At 36.6% G+C, this 21,219-nt stretch overlaps 1 protein-coding gene across 1 annotated transcript; it reads left to right on the top strand.

Moving 5' to 3' along the window:
- Positions 1-13,705: 13,705 nt before the first annotated feature.
- Positions 13,706-18,933, top strand: LOC128215865 (uncharacterized). The gene is made up of 2 exons (XM_052922474.1): positions 13,706-14,440; positions 18,111-18,933. Exons 1-2 carry the CDS (start codon positions 13,707-13,709, stop codon positions 18,931-18,933), a joined length of 1,557 nt encoding a protein of 518 aa, XP_052778434.1. The 5' UTR covers position 13,706.
- The last annotated feature ends 2,286 nt before the right edge of the window (positions 18,934-21,219 follow it).

The following is a 21,219-nucleotide window of genomic DNA, read 5'->3' as shown; positions in this document are numbered from 1 at the left end:
CAGACCTTTGAACCATTCTATTTCAAATTTGGCCACCAACATTTCTGCCAAGTTCGAATATGGGTCATATCTGACCCAAAGGTCATTAGTTGTTGCCCTTATTCAAAAAAAATATATGCCATACTAGCATTTAATATTGTTTACACTCAAGCAACATCATTTATACGCCATTTGTAACCATATTTGATATGAAAGTGTATTATATAATATCTCGGCAAAGTACGGGCCAAATCGGACCAGTAAGTCAAGAATAATTGCCCTTGGTCTATCAACGATGCCATATATAACTTTGTTTACACTCTAGCACATCCATATGTTCTTCAATCCTAATCATAATATACACGAATATGTATAAGAACACACCAAAGCCCGATTATGAGCCAGATATTTTGTTACCATTTTTGACCTTGTTCAAACTGTAGCACCATTACCCATTACAAATCGTTTTCGCTTTTATAAACTTTGACTAGAAGGTCTAGAGTTTTGTGTCCTTTAAAGAATGTTATATTTAACCCTGTTTAACTCTAGCACCTACATATCTCTTCCAGTCCTGATATTTATAAGGTTCATGTTTAAATGCGTACCCCTGCTGAGTTCAATCATCGACCAATTATGACCATTTGGAGTTATGTGCCCTTGATCAATTAGAAAAGGCCATAATTTAAATTGTTTACACTCTAGCAACTTCTTGCTACACCAATCGTAATGATATTTCAAACGAATATTTTTTATCTTAATATCTGGATCATGTTCGATAATAGGCCGAACTGGACAATATCACAATAGTTAAAGAAGAAATATTTATATAATTTAATATTAAAGGCCTTTATTGCTGTTATTTATAATAATCTTATCCCTGGTATCTTCTCACGCTGATCCGAAATATCCAAAACAAGCTGTAGCAAAATGTCCAAATCAAGCTTTAGCAAAATGTCCAAATCAAGCTTTAGCAAAATGTCCAAATCAAGCTATAGCAAAACGTCCAAAGCAAGCTTTAGCAAAATGCCCAAATCAAGCTATAGCAAAACGTCCAAGGCAAGCTTTAGCAAAATGCCCAAATCAAACTTTAGCAAAACGTCCAAGGCAAGCTTTAGCAAAATGCCCAAATCAAGCTATAGCAAAACGTCCAAGGCAAGCTTTAGCAAAATGCCCAAATCAAACTTTAGCAAAATGTCCAAAATCAAGCTATAGCAAAACGTCCAAGGCAAGCTATAGCAAAATGCCCAAATCAAGCTTTAGCAAAATGTCCAAAATCAAGCTATAGCAAAACGTCCAAGGCAAGCTTTAGCAAAATGCCCAAATCAAGCTTTAGCAAAATGTCCAAATCAAGCTGTAGGAAAATGTCCAAATCAAGCTTTAGCAAAATGTCCAAATCAAGCTTTAGCAAAATGTCCAAATCAAGCTATAGCAAAATGTATCCAATCACTTTGAAATGGACGGTTCTTGTTTAAAAATGAAGTCTTTAAAAGTGTTAATATTGCCCTTCCCAATCAAGGTGTATATTTGAAGGCATATTTAATAATGAAATTTTATTATTCATGATCATTATAAAGTGCTAAGCCTTAAACGTGTAATTTTCCTATGTGTTTTATTCTACGTAGTATTATCAACATGGAATTTAGACATTATTTTCTCCAAATATAATAACTTCGCATTACACATCCGGAAATCTTGACGCACTCATCACCAACACATCACACGCCATTAGCCAGTGAACATAATTGTGTCGACGAAATTGGAGACTGAATGATGATTTTAGATCACTTGAACCCTTTGTCCGGCTTCCAAATGCTGTTGTAGTTTTGTTGTTGTGACAAAACTTTTCCCACTAGCGGAACTTTAAACATGTTATCAAGTCACTTATAAGCAATCAGCACAAAACATGTTATTGCTTATTTCAAGTCCTTCGTAGACGATGTTAGCATGTAAATTAGTTGTTGTCTATGTCAGAAGAATGTTTTAGTAGCATTGGATGTATTGATTTGATGTACAAGGAATAAAAACATATTAAGGTTCGACTTAAGGACCTGGTATGATGCCACTTTGTACGGAAATTACGCATGCGCCCTTCCTGGTATTGACACTTGATGTCTTGGATAGGAGCGATTGGGATTACTCACCATTGTATCATAAACAAAAAGTCGACATTCTGTTCTCGGCCCTTCGGATTTAAGAAATGATGCTAATGATATTTTAATTTGAGGCTAAGCCAAAAATGATATATTTAAATTAAAGAATCCGTTCAGTGCATCAACATTGTTTATGTAATATTTTGATCGGTGAACTTAAATATACTGTAATGTTCCTTAAACCATGTAGTCCTGAGCCCGGAAAATAAACATTCCTGTTTTAGTGAAATTTATGAAGTATTTGATTTTTTTACGAGTTCCGTTGTTTTCTTATATTTTCTTTAGGATGTTTTGTGTATTTAATATTAAAGTCATGGTTTTAGTATAAGATTGATACGAATGAAGTTATATATTAATGATTTTCTACTTTTTTCTAAAGCAGTGCTCATTTGTCTCCTGTTATAATCCGGCGGTCACATGCTTGTACGTAGAAAAGCCGCTTTCGAATACTGAGTTTTTCAAATTGACAACCTGACTTTGTAAATAATGGGCGTTTACAACAGGACTATAACTGGCTACAAACATGTTTAGCAATACCATTGGTTTATTCTCTAGAACCGATTGTACATCGAGCGAAATCAGTGTAAGGTGTTCAACTGCTTGAACCGAAGACGACTATATTCATCTCGCACATCTCTTTCATAGAAATAATATCGGTGACAGTGATTCTGTGTATTGCGATTTTATTTACGTGAGTATTTTAAATGCATTTTATCACGATTAATGGCCTTCTAAAGCGTTTACTGATTTAATGAAAGCAATTGGTGTAATATTATGATATCTTCGCACAATGATCAGAACTTATGATATAAGGGCTATGGTAAAAAATAATCTTATTACTTTGCTTTGGACGGTACTAGTTAAAATATTGCAACTGCATTTTTTTGAGAAATATTTTAATTGTTTGTGACATTTTCGAGGGCTTTGAATATTGCCCGTAAAGGATATACAGCATGTGACACACATGTGACAACATGAAACACGAAGTTTTCTTAAACCTTTTATTTTGGGCCTTCTCCACAATAAAGCTATCCGCTTTGATTAATGATAGAACATAATTCTCTTTAATGTTCATCCTCTGATAAAATAAATTGTCTGTCTGTCTGTCTGTCTGTCTGCTATCAAGACATAATCTAGTCATGTCTAATAATAAACTTCATTGTTCCTTATGATCTTCGACGTGTATTTTCCATGTGTGTTTAATTCGACTTAGTATAACACAACTGGTATTTAGACGTACCTACTTTTTATATAGTATATAATATATATGCACTGTGTTGTTTGTGGAGTCTTGTGCTATTGTTCCATGTTTCTTGTTTGTGATTTTTTGTTTTTGTGTTCTATTGTCTTTGGCGTTTACCCTGTTTACCCTGGGGTTTATGTTTAAACTTTCGGCTACTAAGCTTGTTTCCGTTGTTTTACACACTAGTAATGATTTGCACCTACTATCATAACTATGCATGACACATCTGGAAATATTGAAGCACTCACAAACAAAGTACCATTGAACATAATTGTGTCGAAAATATTGGAGAAAAGTTATGTTTTTAATCCACTTAAACCTCTTAACGTGCCTATCACATACTAAAGTAGTCTTTATTTCTGTTGTGAATAACTGTTCCGACGAAGGATCACTTAAAGAGTTATTCCCAAGTCACTTAAAGTATTTAAGACCAAACATTTAATTGCTTTTAAGTCTGTCATAGTCGTTATTAGAATGTTACGCATTTGGTGACAATATCATCTGTTTTTTACTGCCATACTGATTTTATTGACCTTGATAATTTAGCAATACACATCGATTCCTCATCATTTCAAAGTTGTATTGAAGGGCATTATGAGTCTTGAGTGATTAGTGTAACTCGTTATTGCATCAAACACAAGAACAAAAGTTCTTTCATACGATCCATGTTCAGTCCCTCGGATCTGTTAAAAGGAAGAAAGCTTAACTACATTTAATCATATATTCAAGTATCAGGAGATTTGAGCTCATAAACTGCTGAAATATCACGAGGATTAAAATAATATCAGTTCAGTACATCGACATTATTTATGTTATATTTTGAAAAGTAATCCAAAACAAGCTTTGGTCCAACAATTGCTCGAAATCGTTATTTAACGAACTGACTTTGCGTTCGAGGATCACGTGAGCAACATTTTATCGTTCTTAATGCATTGATCGGATTTCTGTGATACTCAAAAACTACAGCTGCCTTTCGTATTTATTTGAATACTTGTCATTTAAAATTGCATTTCACTTTAAAGTGATTGACTCTCTCATGTTTTTGGACCAAAAATTAGTTTTCCCTGTAATGCATCTATAAACACTTATTTTGTGATTATTTTACTCCATGATGTCGAAGTTACAGTAAATACAGTTATAGCAAAAAAAAGTATTTTGGCTTTAGTGGTGCCCAGCCCCCCGCTGATAAAGTCAAGAAAAAAAGTAGAAAACAGCCGTCGGAACTTTAACAAAAGTGAGAGCGTATGTTGACCTGTTAAGGATACATTGATAAGCAAACCCAAACTACCTCTTCACATAAGCTACCTACACATCAACTTTCATCAATATCAATCTACTTTTACTTAAGTAATTTTGTGACCATCGTTTGTTTTTATTTTAAGTAGCAGTGACATTGACACCACCCCTCAAAAGCAATCCCAAGCTAGATCTTCACATAAGCTACCTACACACCAAAGTTCGTCACTATCAAGCAATGCTAGCTTAAGTATTGAGCGGAAACCAATGTTTGGAGCAGTCAGTGAAACACGAGTTATTTGAGCACGACTTTTCTTGGGGCTGACTCTAGTTTGTATGGCCATAACCGCACACTTGGCCCGACATCCATTAATAATTACAAATTTATAAAAACGCACAACCCTTACCAAATACAGCATCAACTTGAAAACAGTGAAGAGTAAAGTAAAAAATGACATATACACTGATGATTTATTTCAACTACTAATATTATACGACCAATACAAACATCACGTGCAAGTTGCCGGATCTCTTAAAACGTACGAAGAAGACATTTAAAGATAAGCATTTGACATAGCTCGCTTTATGGTTTAATCACTTTATACAAGCAAGGAGGAAACAACAATTAATTTTTATATAAATGCCGTAAAATATCCTTCAAGATATTACAACAAAATGAATCGAAAATCTACGAACAAACAATACTAAACGTCTTGTAATGAAATCGCTTTTAAACATCGGTTTAAGTCGATCAGTAAATGAAATCGGAGGAAGTATTCTTATTTCACGTATCATTTTCATAATATCGCAATAGAAATCAGGAGGTGTAATACCCTTAACGATCAGAGATTGAAGACTGTTACAGTAGGTGTATTTAGAGAGTATGTCGTAATGTTTTATCAAGAACTTTGAAAAGGTATTCCTTAATTTTTAAATCCTTGCTTTTACAGTTAAGCCATCACCAATTTACTAAGAAACAAAATCCATCCACGCCAGAACTCTGCGGACATTGGAATTCGATGCGGTAAATGTCACTGATGTTAAGTTTCAACAAACCCTTTTACTAAAAGTAAATCCCTCACTGAGATTGAAAGTCGTCTGTTTCTTCCTCGCGTGCGGTTGCATTTCGTTGGTATAGCAAGGCCACATGTTCAGAATCATCTAAATGTTTCTCGCGCTGTTGCCCTTTGTCCGTTGTTGATGTCAGTTCAAAGCAAGCCAAAGAAACGATGTCGGTGGTGTCAACCGCCATTGTAGTCCGGGGGCAGAGATGGTTGACCCTGCATTGTTGTATTAAGTTTTTTTTACTGTTGATTTTGCTAGCCAAGGGTCTCTATTTTCAGAAACTGCTTGATGACATGTTGTCACCTTTGAGCAATTTGAGAAATTCAAGATGGCGTCCAAGATGGCCGCCATTACATATAAATGACCATAACTCCCTACCTGTTCATCATAGGAAGGTGATTTTTGTCTCTATACCTAGGTTTTAGGGGTCAAGCTATCCACTAGAACTAAGTATTATGTTAATATCGTATTACATAATAGTAATTTCCAAGATGGCTGCCAAGATTGCCGCTGTAACACTTAAACTGGCATATATACTATTTACTCCAAATTAGTCGTGAAGGTGTCTATCCCTGAGTATTTTGGAGACACATCTATCTGTATCAGATCAAAGTTCATATACTGATGATGTCATCTACAAATCCAAGATGGCTGCCAGTTTACAAGCACTGGTATATCTTCTATACTATTCAATCTTGGTGGAAAATATGAAAAGGTAAACGACCACAGGTGTTATATTATAACAAATGTTCTTTAATTGTAAATCTGAATTCTCACAGGCTACCAAAAGCATATTATACAATTCATAATTAAGGATGGCTACCACTTTACCAAATAATCTACACTGTTGTAGATTGTGTTGCCCATGTGCATCACAAAGACATGCAATCAGCTATGATGTCAGGTTACAGCGACCCTGATTATAGCAGGCGCAAAATATTGTGCATTTCATGTTTGCAGAGTTGCAACTACAAGCACCTGAACTGCATGGAGTAGTACTGTGGCATCCACATTTTATTAGACGTAGTACCATCTGTGGGGCTAGTTCGACTTCATCAGGTAGGGTGACTGGTTGAAGGGACTTGTTTTGGTCATCCTTTACCCAACCATATTCCGTTGAGTCCAACTCGGGTGGATTCTGCGCTTCCAGTGACCGCCATACCAAAGCCTGATAGTGAGCTCTTTTAACATTCTCTTTGAATGCCTCAGTTGTTGGTGGCAAGGTACACAACTTCGGTGTTGATGACCCTTTGCCTGTTTGTGACAGCCATACCTTTAACCTTGTCTCTGACATTGTACTACAGTCTGTTTGTCCATAGAACGCTGAAAAAAGGAGGTAGCCTGTTGAATAACAGATTCCATAGAATGCCCTGGTGCACCCAACAAGTTAAGTGAGTGCCCCGATCGAAGTGTTTTGAGTAAAGTAGCCTTTTCAATTTTAAAATAGGAGGCGACGGTGTCACAGCCAGAAAGTGTATGTGCCGGGAGTATTCCTTCGACTATCTGACAATGCTTCTGCACAGTTTTGCCTATATCAAGCACCGCCCTTCCTTTGATGGGGGACTCCATCAATACAACATTCTTGAGATTTGCCATGTGATGATAATGCAGCAACAGTACAAAGACGTCAGTGTCATCGGCAACAACAGTGATTTTGCTTTCTGCATTTTCCGCGGCACAACTCAAGACCTGTTGGACAATGATGTTATCTGCTTCTTCGTGTGAAGTTGACAGATCTGCCCGTGAGATGACAACTCCACCTTCAGATTTCGATTGGCACCGGATCTGCTCCTGTTACCACTAACTTGTGATGTTGTGTGTTGTCCTCTTGAAACTTCTTATCCTGGACAAAATCATCAACTATCAGTTGCATCAGTTGCTTCTTGTTTTTGGAAGAGGTTAGTAGAATCTTCTGCGCTGGAAGTTTACTGTTGACTTGCAAATGATGAGCCCTACTGACACCAGTTGCCCTAGATCCTCTGGTAACACTCTTCGTGCTGTAATCATAATATCTGTCAAAAATCAGATACACGTCCTCGACCCGTAACCTTTTTCCTATGGCATATTTGAAGTTCGCTATATAGTCTTTCACAGACCCATCAGCAGGCCAAGGAACTATCCAAAGTATTGCTGAGCCATCGAGTACACTAACATTTGCACCACCAGCAACTCTATCAGACACCTCAACGTGGAGAATTTTCTTCAAGGTAGATTTAGATTTCGCAATCCTCATATCTCCAGTATCATCAAACATGGACGTTGGAACTGGCGCAAGTTTATGACCATGCACATCCTTAATGTCAATGTCCCGCCCACTAACCTGTAGACCAATCACCCTTGCGTAAATCAAATTGGTATCAAATACTTTCACAGCTCCGACCTTCACATGCTTTCTTGCATGATCCATAGTAACAACCTGTTTCTTGATGGTTTCATAAAGTCCCTGCGGTAACCGACTTTCGAAAACTGTCATTAGTTCAGTCCCGATTGTGACAGCATTTTGGACATAAACTTCAGTTGAACCAATCTGGCCGCTAACTACATTGACTATACCACTGGGGTGTGCCGCAGAATCTAAAGGATTAATGCAAGTGTCGAGTTTTTGTCTGATTCCATCTCGGTCTTTCTTGTCTTCAGCAATCCTGGCTTTTGCCTCTTCTTTGTGTGTTGTCACCACCTTACTTTGAGTGTCCTCATCCGTCATGTCATCCAGATCAGATTCCAACCTGCTGCATGCATGCAAACTAAGGGCCCATACCTTCAGCGTTTCTGGCTTAAGCGTGATGCCAACTATCCCCCCAGGAGCATGCCCATACCGCATGAAGGTCGTCTCAATCATCATGTCGCTCCAGATGCCATTCCATAAGCCAGCAGAATGGTGCATAACATGCTCACCCTTCATAAAGTGTTACAACACCTCTTGTGATAGCCATTCCATCTCACGAAGGTAGCACAACCCATATCTCGCATAGTTCACATGCCCCGCAGCAAAGAAGTATGGTAGCATTTGCTTGTAGGTTGCCAGATGAAGTGGCCAGTCACCTTCGCGTTCAGCCCGTACGAACATCATGTTGAGCAGGACAGGTTTTATCAAGACATCGACCCAAAGTTTGGTAGTTTGACTCTTGCTGGCTTCGGTTTCGAGAATTTGCATGAGGTCACCACTGCAATATAGTGGTTTATCCTGAATGATTCCGCGAAGTGCCTCTTCAGCTACCATTCGTAATGCTCTGACGTTCTGTGGAAACTTTTTTCCAGTGAGCATTTTCAACACACCGCCAAACACAGAGGATATTATATCTGACAGACCGGTATCAGCCATCAGTGTTCCGATAGATCCAATGAAGCTCATTAGAGAGTGCATCCCTCCCAACCGTAGAATAACATTTGAGAACCTGTCTGGATAAGTCCACTGAACTTCTAGAGCGACCCTGTACAGCTGCAGATCACAAGTAAAAACTACGAACTGTTGCCCGCTATTGCGTGTGTAGTCCTGTGCACAGGCTATTGATGTCATCATGGTATCTGGGTGTGACGGGATCATATCTATTAAGGGAAGATAAACAGCCTTCGTCTTTGGTTGTGCTGAATGACCCTGTCGACGTGCATCCCCAGTATTGTACCCATTGTACTCAGGACAATCTAGTGTGCTGTTCATGTCTTAAAGGAACGCAAAGTCCATCTCACTGGCTCTTCCCTTTGAAATAACTTGTTGTGCCAGCATACGCAAGGGCTGAACTGATCGTTTGGGTGTGTTCTGTGGCATCGGAGGCTTCTTGGGACCATTATATCTCTTTATCTCGACGTCATACTCGAGTGGCTCAACCATGTCTTCCTTTTTCACACGTCTAATGGTGTCTTCTTGGACTGTTTCACTACTGTTACTATCTGGTTGTGTGAGCAGCATTGCAAGGGAATGGGTGGATGACTTTCCGTTTGGAGACGATATGTCAGTATCAAAATTGTCAACAATAACTTGAACCAAGCTTGAACTTGAAGTTGATAGGCCTGGTAGTGAACGTTCCATGGTTGTGGCTTTGGCAGCTGAATGTTTAAAACGCCGTACTTCATCGTAGGTACATGTAACACCATATTTTTTGGATCTACTCATCTTGATGCCAAGAGTAATTTGCAAACTAGTGGGATGGTTTTTCATTACCCCAGTTACCATTGAACCAATGAGAAGTGCAGGTAGTGCCCTATCTAGGTTAGGAGACAGCTTCCCTAACAGTTGGATCAAAGTGTCACTCACTGTCTCTCTACATTTTTGTCGGTTAACACTAGTATCATAACAATCTTTATCTAATGTTATTTGTTTCACCTCATGCCTGATGACTTTGCACAGTTTGTTGATTGTTACATCAATGTCATCGTCCTCGTCTTGAACCAATCGCATACATTTTGCAGCTAAAGATCGCAAGCTAACAATGTCTGCAAACCCTGGAGACTTTAAAACCACCAACTCATCTCCGAAGCGTTCGCATAGGTTTGGGACAATTAAACGATGTGTCAGCCTATCACCCCCGAATTCTTTGTATGCTTCATGCAACTCAACTGAATTCAGGAAGCCGGACGAGTCTTTGATCATTACAACAAGTGATTCAAAGGCACAATCAATGTTAACTTGGCTGTCAGACTTTGTTGCAGCTGAAGCCACATTTTTTTCTGTCAAGAAGATATTTCGGCAATCCACATGATACCTTGCATCAGCTGCGTGAAGGTCACTTACAGTGCTATCTACCCTATGCCGCACAACTTCTGATAACTCATCTTTACGCCGTTCGCAGGCTTCAAGTATAGTTTGCTTGAGTGACTTCTTGCCACCTGCGCTGCCTATTTCCCGACATGAATATGCTGGTCGCCAACGTTTTGGGTTTTTCGGATCTTTTTCAACCACACAAGTTTCACCACAAAACAAACAATGTACTTTGAAGATAAACCCTGGTAGTGATGACCGTCTCCTGGTCTTAGGTGGAATGTAAGACGAGTAACTTTCTGGATTCTTCCTTTTGTGCCTTTCAACCTGGAGGCTTGAAGTGTATGTTGAAGCACAGTTTCTTTGACATTTAACTGTGCATTCAGGATTTTCACTAACTTTTTCTTCAAGAAGTTCATAATACCTGTCCCCGTAGATTTTGCTATGCTTGATAAAGTTTTGAATCCTGACAGGACCAGTGTCTTTCAACGGTTCAGTCTTATTCTCACATCCAAATTTGGACACAAAAAAGCACTGTTCTTCATTCATGTTTTTCTATTAGTGATCGTCATACGGGCAGCACCTGAAAAGACAATAGTGAATTATTAGTGCCCGTCTATTACAATATGATATTTACATAATACTTAGTTCTTATGGGTAGCTTGACCCCTAAAACCTAGGTATAGAGACAAAAATCACCTTCCTATGATGAACAGGTAGGGAGTTATGGTCATTTATATGTAATGGCGGCCATCTTGGACGCCATCTTGAATTTCTCAAATTGCTCAAGGGTGACAACATGTCATCAAGCAGTTTCTGAAAATAGAGACCCTTGGCTACCAAACTCAACAGTAAAAAAAACTTAATACAACTATGCAAGGTTAAGGGGAAAAATGGCAGTTGGCTCCCAGACTATTGCAAAACTTGGGACAGTAAGCAAAGAAAAATATAGAAAATAATACAAGGACACATCAAGATTTTTCATGTGCTTGGCGCTTTTTATTTTTAGAAAAGTTATTTTTTATGAAAACCATTTTCAGTCATCCGTCTTTAAAGCTAGAAGTATATCGGAAAAGAGCGCGCTTTTCCTTTAGTTTTGAGATTATAGCGGTATGACCGCAATCAGTAGTAGAAGTAACCGCAATTGCATCTCACTATGTAAATCAAAGAGTTGAAGAAACAGAGAGAGATACAAGAAGATCCGGGTGCGATATCCTAGTTAATATTGTTTTTAATAAAGCCCTTTGTTCTTTAACTTGCATGGTGTAAAAAAACAATACACGCGAAAAAAATATAATAAAATATAAAATATATTTGGGTTTTAAGCTATACGAGTACTAAAGAATGATTATGACGTCACTTCCGTGTAAACAAGTTTTTCTCGACGTCTGAACAAATTTTATGAAATTAATTAATTATTAAGTCAAAGAAGTTCGATTTTATAGAAAAAGCATACCATTTTGAAGGAAATTTTATAACAATTGCATGCGTGTGCTTTTTATAAATCTACGATGGAAATTGCGGAAGTTACAGCGAAAAATAAACTTTCGCACAACGTAGACTCTAACCGTCATGTTTCAAAAACGGAAACAAGGAGTTATGATTTAAATAAGAAGAAGGCGATCAGGAAGAAAATGGAGGCGACCGAAGTGAATGATGTGGAAATAATAAATACGGGCGGTGGAATAAAGATCATGCTGAATACTGGTGCGTACGAACTTTTAAAAGTGTCGGCGGAACATTTTTACGCATCTGAAAACGACACGTTCCAGTTTCAAAAGATTCCAGTGACAGATAAAAAAGGAAACATTGTGGAAACGAAGTTTAAAGTTAGCAGTGGTAAGTCTCATATCTATACCTTAAATATGTACCACACGAAGTCAAGTTGCCTTGTGAACGGTAAGCAGGTGGCTCAGTTCATAGATGCCGACTTCCCAAACCTGATTCAAGGAATAGAAAGCTGCTTAGAAGTTAGCAACTCGTCTATAGAAGATGTTAACTCACAATTGAAATCCCTCCTTCATCAGTATAAAGCGATCAGTGTCCCCGAAACCCCTACAGAAGACCTGTCTATACAAGTGCGTGATTCACTCCCATCGGCAACTGCAGCCAGTAATGTTATATTACTGTCCGATCACTCCAGTTTAGATTCACAAAATGATGAAGGCAGCTCTAATGAAAATGGCCCCGATCACTGTGACGCCAATTATGACAAGTACATCGGCCTACTCCAATCAATTGCCGAGTCCGTCAAAAATCTGCACCATAGCCTTGAAAGCCATATACAAATGACGGATATAAATTTTGGCCAGATCCGGGATGAGATCCAAAGTGTGAAAAAGCAGATTATTTGTGAAAACAAGCACAACGTGTTACAAATTGATGATGTAAATACCACAGCAAATGACATTAGACAAAATGTAGTGAAAAACTTCGACAGCCTAACTAAAAGACTGCAACAAATAACAGACTTGATTAAAACTATGCCGGTCAAAAATCTCTCTACTGCCGGAAAACCAACTTCACCTAACACAGTTCCAACAGAGCGACCAGCTCAGAGTTCAATTACTAAAATACCGGAAAGGACAAAGACTCTATTAATAGGTAGCTCAATTGTGAAAGGGATACAGCCCCCTGGTTTATCTACAAACGTAGAACTCGTCAAGATCAGCGGCGCGAAAATTAGGGACGTGGCTCAGAGGCTGAATGAAATTGACACACGTCACTATAACGACGTCATCATACACGTTGGCGGAAATGACGTCAGTGACGGAAAACAGCCCGACGCGTCTTACCGCGAAATTTTGAACGTCACACAGAAACTACAGGAGCAGCGTTGTAAAGTCCACCTCTGTAACGTCTGTCCACGCAGAGACGCCGACGTTTCGGAGTTTAACAGCAGGGTGCGACAAGTAAGCCGGGAAACAGGAGCCGATCTCATCGACTGCTACCAGGCGTTCGTCTACGGAAACGGAGATACAGTGATACCATACTTTACCCGCGACGGAATTCATCTCACTGAGCAGGGATCGAGAACACTAGTTGCGACTGTAAACAGTCGAGTTCATATTATTCGTGATAGAGACGGTAACCAGAAGACACACAGAACACAGAGACACTTTAACACACCTCCAACGCAGACGTGGGGCACGTTTCCCAGACAATCTAGGAATAACTTTCATTTCAGAATGGTAAAAAATGGAAGATATTCCCAATAGGATAAGCATGACAGACACTCTATTGATTTAACTCGTTCTTGCAATAGATATCATCATTTAGCTAATATATGCCAGGAATGTAATGAGGTAATATGTTCATGCAGTTTTTTAGGCAAGTTATGTGTGTTGACCAAATTGAAACGTGTAAAAACATCGAAAGTATACATTCTGAGTTAACATACGACGTCTGGCAAAATGAGAATAGATCTAGCACAAATTGTATCGAAAATAATGTTGCGTTATACGGTCACGTCAACTCGCTAGGAACCGATATTAAATCTGATAAAATTATTACCGATACCGATAACAACGTAAGCACCATAATAAGCCAAAAATGCTGTCAACTAAATTGCACGAGTGTGTTGGGCGGTAGTCATAATTCGCAGTGTATTAATACAAATATGGAAACAAATGGAAACACATATACTCCAGCAGCCTCTTCTCAAGGTGACACTGTGTTCATGTTTGATAAGAAGGGTGTTCGGTGTGCACACTTAAACGTATGTCATTTGCTTCCGAAACTTGAGGAAATTAAATACCACCTTTGTCAATCGTATTCGCCAAATATATTAGGTTTATGTGAAACTTTTTTACACGCAGATATCAATGACAATATGCTGCAAGTTAAGAATTACACGTTTGAAAGGAAAGACCGAGAACATAAAAAGGGAGGGGGTATTCTTGTTTACGTGAACAATAATATACAGTACCGTAGACGTCTAGATCTCGAGGTAAATGACATTGAATCGATTTGGCTTGAAATTAATGGTCTATATTGCAAATCGCTCTTAATCAATTTCATTTATCGACCTCCGAACTCCCAACAAAAATGGATTGACTTATATGATAAGCAGTTAGAAATAGCTGATAGTTCTAATATTGGGTTTCATTTAATTGGAGATTTTAATATCAATTATTCGCCGGAAAGTGGCAAATATAACAACACTAAATGGGCAGATCTTACCACGAAGTATGGCTTGGAACAATTAATCAAATCACCAACAAGAATTTCAAAAAATAACTCTACTATAATAGATCATTTATATACGAATATGAGTAATCATGTAACTGAATGGTGTGCGTCTCACTTATCACTAAGTGACCACTTTCCCGTTTGTTTCACACATTCTATTACAGACAAATTACCAAAATTGGCCCCTAATAGCCATACAGTTATACAATATAGATCTTTTTAGAAATTTGAAAAAGAAGCTTTTCAGGCAGAATTGGTGTTTTCAGGACTGGATGAAATAGACTCATTGTCAAATTCCAATGATGCACTGAAAAGATTTTATGAAATTCTAAATGGCATTTTATCTAAACATGCCCCAGTCAAAGATAAACGTGTGAAACGCGAGAATCAGCCTGATTGGTTTACTGAGGAAATTATATCTATAATAAATCACAGGGATAAATGCAGAAAAACTGGCAACATAGACCAGTATAAAATACTTAGAAATAAAGTAACTTCTATGATAAAGAAAAGTAAAAATAATTTTTTCAACAATGCAATAAAAGACAATAAAAATCCGACATATTTATGGAAAAATCTAAAAGATATTTCACATTTGAATCAATCAACTGTGACAGCATTACCTCATAAAATGACATTTAATGAATTTCCGGTTGAAGATCCGTCAAATATTGTAAACGAATTAAACAGTCATTTTGTAAGCATTTCAAACATTATAAATAAAACAAAGTTTTTGAATACAAATTTAGAAACTTAAAACATATTCTAGATACAAAACTAGGTACAAATAGGTTTGAGATTAAACATATTACCCCTTATGAAGTCCATACTATTATTGATAAATTAAATGTTGGAAAGGCCACAGGCATAGATGGAGTAGGCCCCAAAATTTTGAAGCAATGTGGTGATACTATTACACCTTGTATAGCATCAATTATCAACAGTAGTATAGCGCATGGAGTTTTCCCTGATAAACTGAAAGAAGCACGAGTAATACCAATTTTCAAGTCGGGCAACAAAGAGGACCCCAATAATTACCGCCCCATTTCAATACTCCCAACTATATCAAAAATCTTTGAAAGGCATATAGCGACACAGGTACAGTTGTACTTTGAGAAACCGATGTCATACACAAAACACAATCTGGATTTAGAAAACACCATTCATGTAACACTGCTCTAATAAGACTTATAGATACTTGGCTTAAAGATGTTGACAGTGGTAAACTAGTTGGTGCGATATTTTTGGATTTGAAAAAAGCTTTCGATTTAGTTGATCATGAAATTCTTCTTTATAAATTGAAACTGTATCATTTTTCTGAAATAGCATTGAATTTGTTTAAATCATATCTTGAAAATAGAAACCAAATTGTAAAGATTGGCAAAATTAAATCGCAAAAACTCACTGTTACATCTGGGGTACCCCAGGGTTCCATACTGGGACCCTTGCTTTTTATTTTATACATAAATGATATTGCAGTTATGCATCCAACATTAAATATAGATCTATATGCAGATGACTCAACACTTTATGAATCTGGATATCAGTTGACGGATATTCAAAATAAATTACAACATCATTTAAACTATGTTAATAAGTGGTGTCAACTAAATAATATGTCATTGCATCCTTCCAAGACTAAATGCATGTTAATAGGGTCTGCAAATAAATTAAAAAACACTGGGAATCTTGAACTTTGTATTAATGATGTTCAAATAGTTAATGTTGTTGTGCAAAAGTTATTAGGGTTGTATATAGATAATACACTAAACTGGCATGTGCAAATCGATTATGTTTGTAAAAATCTGAATAAGAAAATTGCACTTCTAAAAAATATAATATATTTCCTTACACCTGATACAAAACGAATGTTTTACAATGCATATATTCTGCCAAATTTTGATTACGGCTGCTTGGTCTGGGGCAAGGGAACCAATTCATATGTGAATAAAATAAATAACTTACAAAAACGAATTGCAAAAATCATACTTGGTAAATCTAAACGAGATTCATCAACAAATCTATTTAAAGAACTAAAATGGCTAAACTTCTCGGATAGATGTAAATACCACGCAGCAGTATTAGTTTACAAGACGTTGAATAGCATGGCTCCATCATATATGTCAGAATTAGTAACAGTTTCAGACAATAATGTATATATGCTAAGATCAATGGCACACAAAGATATTGTTTTACAAACTAGACCTCGTACTAATTATATGAAAGCATCGTTTACATATTACAGCAGAATTGTTTGGAATAATATACCTTTGGAAATACGAGAATCAAAAAACTTTAATACGTATAAAATAAAGGTCAAACAGTACCTCATAGGAAACTTGTGATTATACAAATTGTGATGTTTTATTCATAATTATATTTAACTGAGAGTATCTGTCTAATATTGATTCAACATCATCATCATGTCATCATATGCATCATTATCGTCAGCATCAACAGCATACTTATAATCATCATCATCATCGTCATCGTTGTTAGCATCGTCTTCATGTTTGTCTTATGATTATTTGCCATATTTTCATTCTGTTTCAGAGGGCCATATCGAAAATAAGATTCTGTAGTTTTGTACATGATCTTAATATGTCACCTTCTTAAAATAAAGATATTATTATTATTATTATTATTATTATTACAATTGCAAATACTATCCTCGGGGAAGCGCTGAGTATAAGTGAGATAATGGTTACAGATTTTAACGTATTTTGGTATGACGCAATCAGGGATTGAACCCGAGACCTCCCGCATCCAAAAGGAATGCTCTACTACAGAGTTATCAGGAAGGTTGTTTCAAAACGAGGGTTCATATACGAACCACATTTAGGGAAATGTTAATGGCTAATAAGTTCCGTGGTTTCAACCACCTAACACCAAATCAATAATGCATGGAAAATATGACAAACCAGTAGAAGTAATGCCTATGTATTCTGATAACATAGCGATATTGTTCATTAACATTTCTTAAACATGCAATATTATTAAAACATGTCATTTCTTCCTTTCATAATTAAAGTTAAAATTATTGTAAGTATCATTATTATTATTATAATATTTATTGCAAACTATCACGACTGCTATTTCATTCACACCGTCAGGTGAAAGAGTATTTAAACCGACTTTATATGTGCAAGAAATGTCAAATTTGTACTTCATCCTTTAAAGCCCACCGGGACCTTAAATTACCAAATTGTTATAATTTCATAAATAAGGCAGTTCTGCTCTCATCATTTTTTTTCATTGGCTTTCAGCATCCACAATTGAAAATGGAAGACACACGTGGGTTATTATGGTGGCTGGAGGCGGTGTTCACGATAAGCATCACTGGGTTTGGTCTTACAGGAAACATACTGACGCTAATCGTGTTAGCACGGCGTTCCTCGGCTTTAACACAACTGCCATCATCCCTGCGGTTCTTTCTAATCGCACTCGCAGTCACAGACTCTCTCATTCTTCTATGGCCTTGCTTCACTTATTGGATACTCTACGCCATTTCCGGTTTAATTGTATACAACTTGTCTGAAATTGGTTGCAGACTGGGAATGTTCATGGTATACTTTCTTCTACACCTGTCGCCATGGATACTAGTTTTCATTACAATAGAACGTGTTGTAGTAGTTGTCTTTCCATTGCATATTAAACATATATTTACACTTAAACGTGCTATTTTAGTCTTCGCTGTTACTGTTTTCTTTTTTACAATACTAGATGCTCACTTATTGTTTCATTTTCACCTTATACCGGCTAACTTTGTTGTGCAAAATGTAACAAATAAAAGTGGGCTAGACCTTCCACAGCGAGCTGTATGTGTTTACAATGAAAGACATACTTTTTTCATGTTCAAAATTTGGAACTGGATTGATTTCGTCTTTGCATTTGGCATACCGTTTCTTACACTGTTTATTGGGAATAGCCTTATTATTAGAACATTAATTAGTCAAGAGACTTTTAGGCACACCAGCTCGCTTAGGCCTGAGGTAAACCGTCGAACAAGCGATAGTAAACGATGGACAAAGGTCAGTGTTATTCTCAGCCTGGCCTTTATCATGCTGGCGTTACCTATTGTCGTGTACCAGATTGGCCAACCATTCTGGGTACCCGAACAACCAGACCAAGCCACTCGCAACACCCTGGAGTTGATCCAAGTCATCCTACATATTCTACTGTACACGAACAGCGCTATAAATGTCGTCCTGTTTCTCCTGCTCGGAAATGCGAGGTTTCGGAAAGAGTTTATGAAACCTTTACGAGATTGTGTATGTACAGTTTGCAAATGTATACGGACGAACACTCGAGGAAATCTACAAGGGACAGAGATGACAGCAACTCGAAACACGTTTCTTGGGAGTGAGTCATGAACGAGTCTCCTTAAAACAGTTGATAATATTATTTATTCTTATTGTATGTAACATCCATTTCTGATCATATTGTGACATGTCAAATACAATTGTATAACAGTTGCGTGATCGTATAATTTTTGTATGTACATGTATTAACATTTCACATAAAGTCGTATAACGGTTCTATCGTTTAAATTGTTGACCATTGTTAAGGATGCAGCTACATAAGTATTCTCATTCAAGAAAAGAAAAGAAAAAAAAGTCAACATTTTTGACCTTAGGTTCATATTTGAGTCCAGCGAAACAAACATGGAGAAGACCAAGAGAAAGAATTTGAAAATTCTGTTCAAGTAATGAAGACAAACTATCTTTTCAACAAATTATGCAAATCAGAGACTAAAGACTATCGACAAACCACATAAATTAATGCAAAATCGAAAGCTCTAATTATCGCATCTACCTGTGTAAAGGTATCTGATGCACATTAAAACACGTCATTTGCTTTAATAGAGGCAGTTACAAAACATCCTTTAAGAAAGGCACAAAACATTCAAATGCGTCTAGAAATGTTTTAAGTATTGACAAAACAATTAACGCATTTGTATTGGGATACACAAATAACCATGACTACAGTACTGATTGTTATTACCGTTTATATCAGTGACTGGGTGTATGAATGGAACTGAAGAAGCATAATGCAGGTAATAATGATAACTCTCTAACAACAAGACAAACGCATTTCAACCAAAAGATAATTGCTGACAAAGAAAGGCACATGTGTTTGTTGTTCGACAACCATTGAACAAGTAGGTTCGTTTCAAAATGATACAAAAGTGCGTGGGACCCCCTCTCTCCCCCCCACCCCCGAAAGGATCACATTACCAAAAAGAGAATTTATCGTTTATTGAAAAAGGGTGTATTAACTGACGACGTAAATCAACTGATTCCAAATGTGTTTTAGCATTTAAAGGAAACGATGTCTCCCTGAAAAGAGACCAAATATGTTCGGGCAAGGACATCGTGCAAACACTTTTGATTTTGCCACGTATATATTTCCGATTAAGACTAATCCATCTATCATTGAATGCTACCTTAAAATTATTACATTATTTTTCTTTATATGCTGGCTTGAAAATTAACTTTGATAAGACACATTTAATATGGATTGGTTCCCTAAAATATAGCACAAGGTCAAATAAAACAAAATATAAATTGATCTGGGGAGCTACACAGTTAAAATTATTAGGTTCAATTTTTGATGTAGATGTTAGCAAAATGATAGAATTAAATTTTACAAGCAAACTAGAAAAGGTGAAGATATGTATCAGTTATTGGAAAAGAAGGAAGTTAACTCCAATTGGAAAGATCACTGTTGTAAAGTCATTGTTATTACCCTTTTACACATCTTTTTAAGTCATTGCCAAACCCTAGTACACATGTGTTCAATAAAATCATAAACATGTTCTATGATTTCATTTGGCATGTACCCCATAAGATAAAAAACTCTGTTTTAGTAAAAGAGTACGGTAATGGAGGTCTTAAAATGATATATGTTATAGCATATTGTAATAGCTTAAAACTCTCTTGGCTTAGAAAATTTGTGAATAGTGACGGAAAATGTTATGTGTTAATGAACTCATTGTTTGATGTCTGTAAAGTATTTAATACAGGAAAATTGTTTGCTGAAAGTATAATAAAGAAATTAAAAAACTGTTGCTAATACTCTAGATACACCTTTGTTTTACAACCTCTTTTTGAAGATTGGTAATAAAGTTTTCTTTGTCAAAAGTCTTTACAATAGAGGAATACGTTTTATTAAAGATATTGTTGATGATACAGGCACATTTGTAACAAAGAGATACTTAGAGAATTGTACAGGGACAAATATAATTTTCGTATTGTTTGAAGCTTTAATTAGAGTTGTTAAGAACTACATTAAAACATGTAAAATTCATTTAGTAATAATGATAGAACCCAAAAGCCATCAATGTCATGTTATGTTAAGGGTATTTTGCTTGAAACCAAAGGAAGTAAAAAAGTTTATAATGAATTGATAAAAAAATAAGGATACTCCAACATGTCAGGCTAAATGGAACATTGTTTTCCAGGATGTAAATTGGAAAAATATCTATGGATTGGTATTTAGTATAACAAGAGATTCAATATATTCAATGGTTTCAAACAAGAATTATACATAGGATTTTAGCTACAAACTCACTTTTGTTTAAAATGAATAATAATATTATTGTTAATGATAGATTATGTACATTCTGTTTGTCTGAAGAGGAAACCTTGTTTCATATA

The sequence above is a fragment of the Mya arenaria genome, chromosome 14 (assembly GCF_026914265.1).
Source record: "Mya arenaria isolate MELC-2E11 chromosome 14, ASM2691426v1".
Lineage (NCBI taxonomy): Eukaryota > Metazoa > Mollusca > Bivalvia > Myida > Myidae > Mya > Mya arenaria.
This window is presented reverse-complemented; position numbering and strand designations above follow the sequence as displayed.

Bases quoted from the DNA above. Each gene is read 5' to 3' on its own strand.
- LOC128215865 (XM_052922474.1), top strand. From the start codon at position 13,707: ATGTGTGTTGACCAAATTGAAACGTGTAAAAACATCGAAAGTATACAT. The intron at 14,441-18,110 runs GTTAGAAATAGC...AATTGGTTGCAG, and splicing joins ATTGACTTATATGATAAGCA to ACTGGGAATGTTCATGGTAT.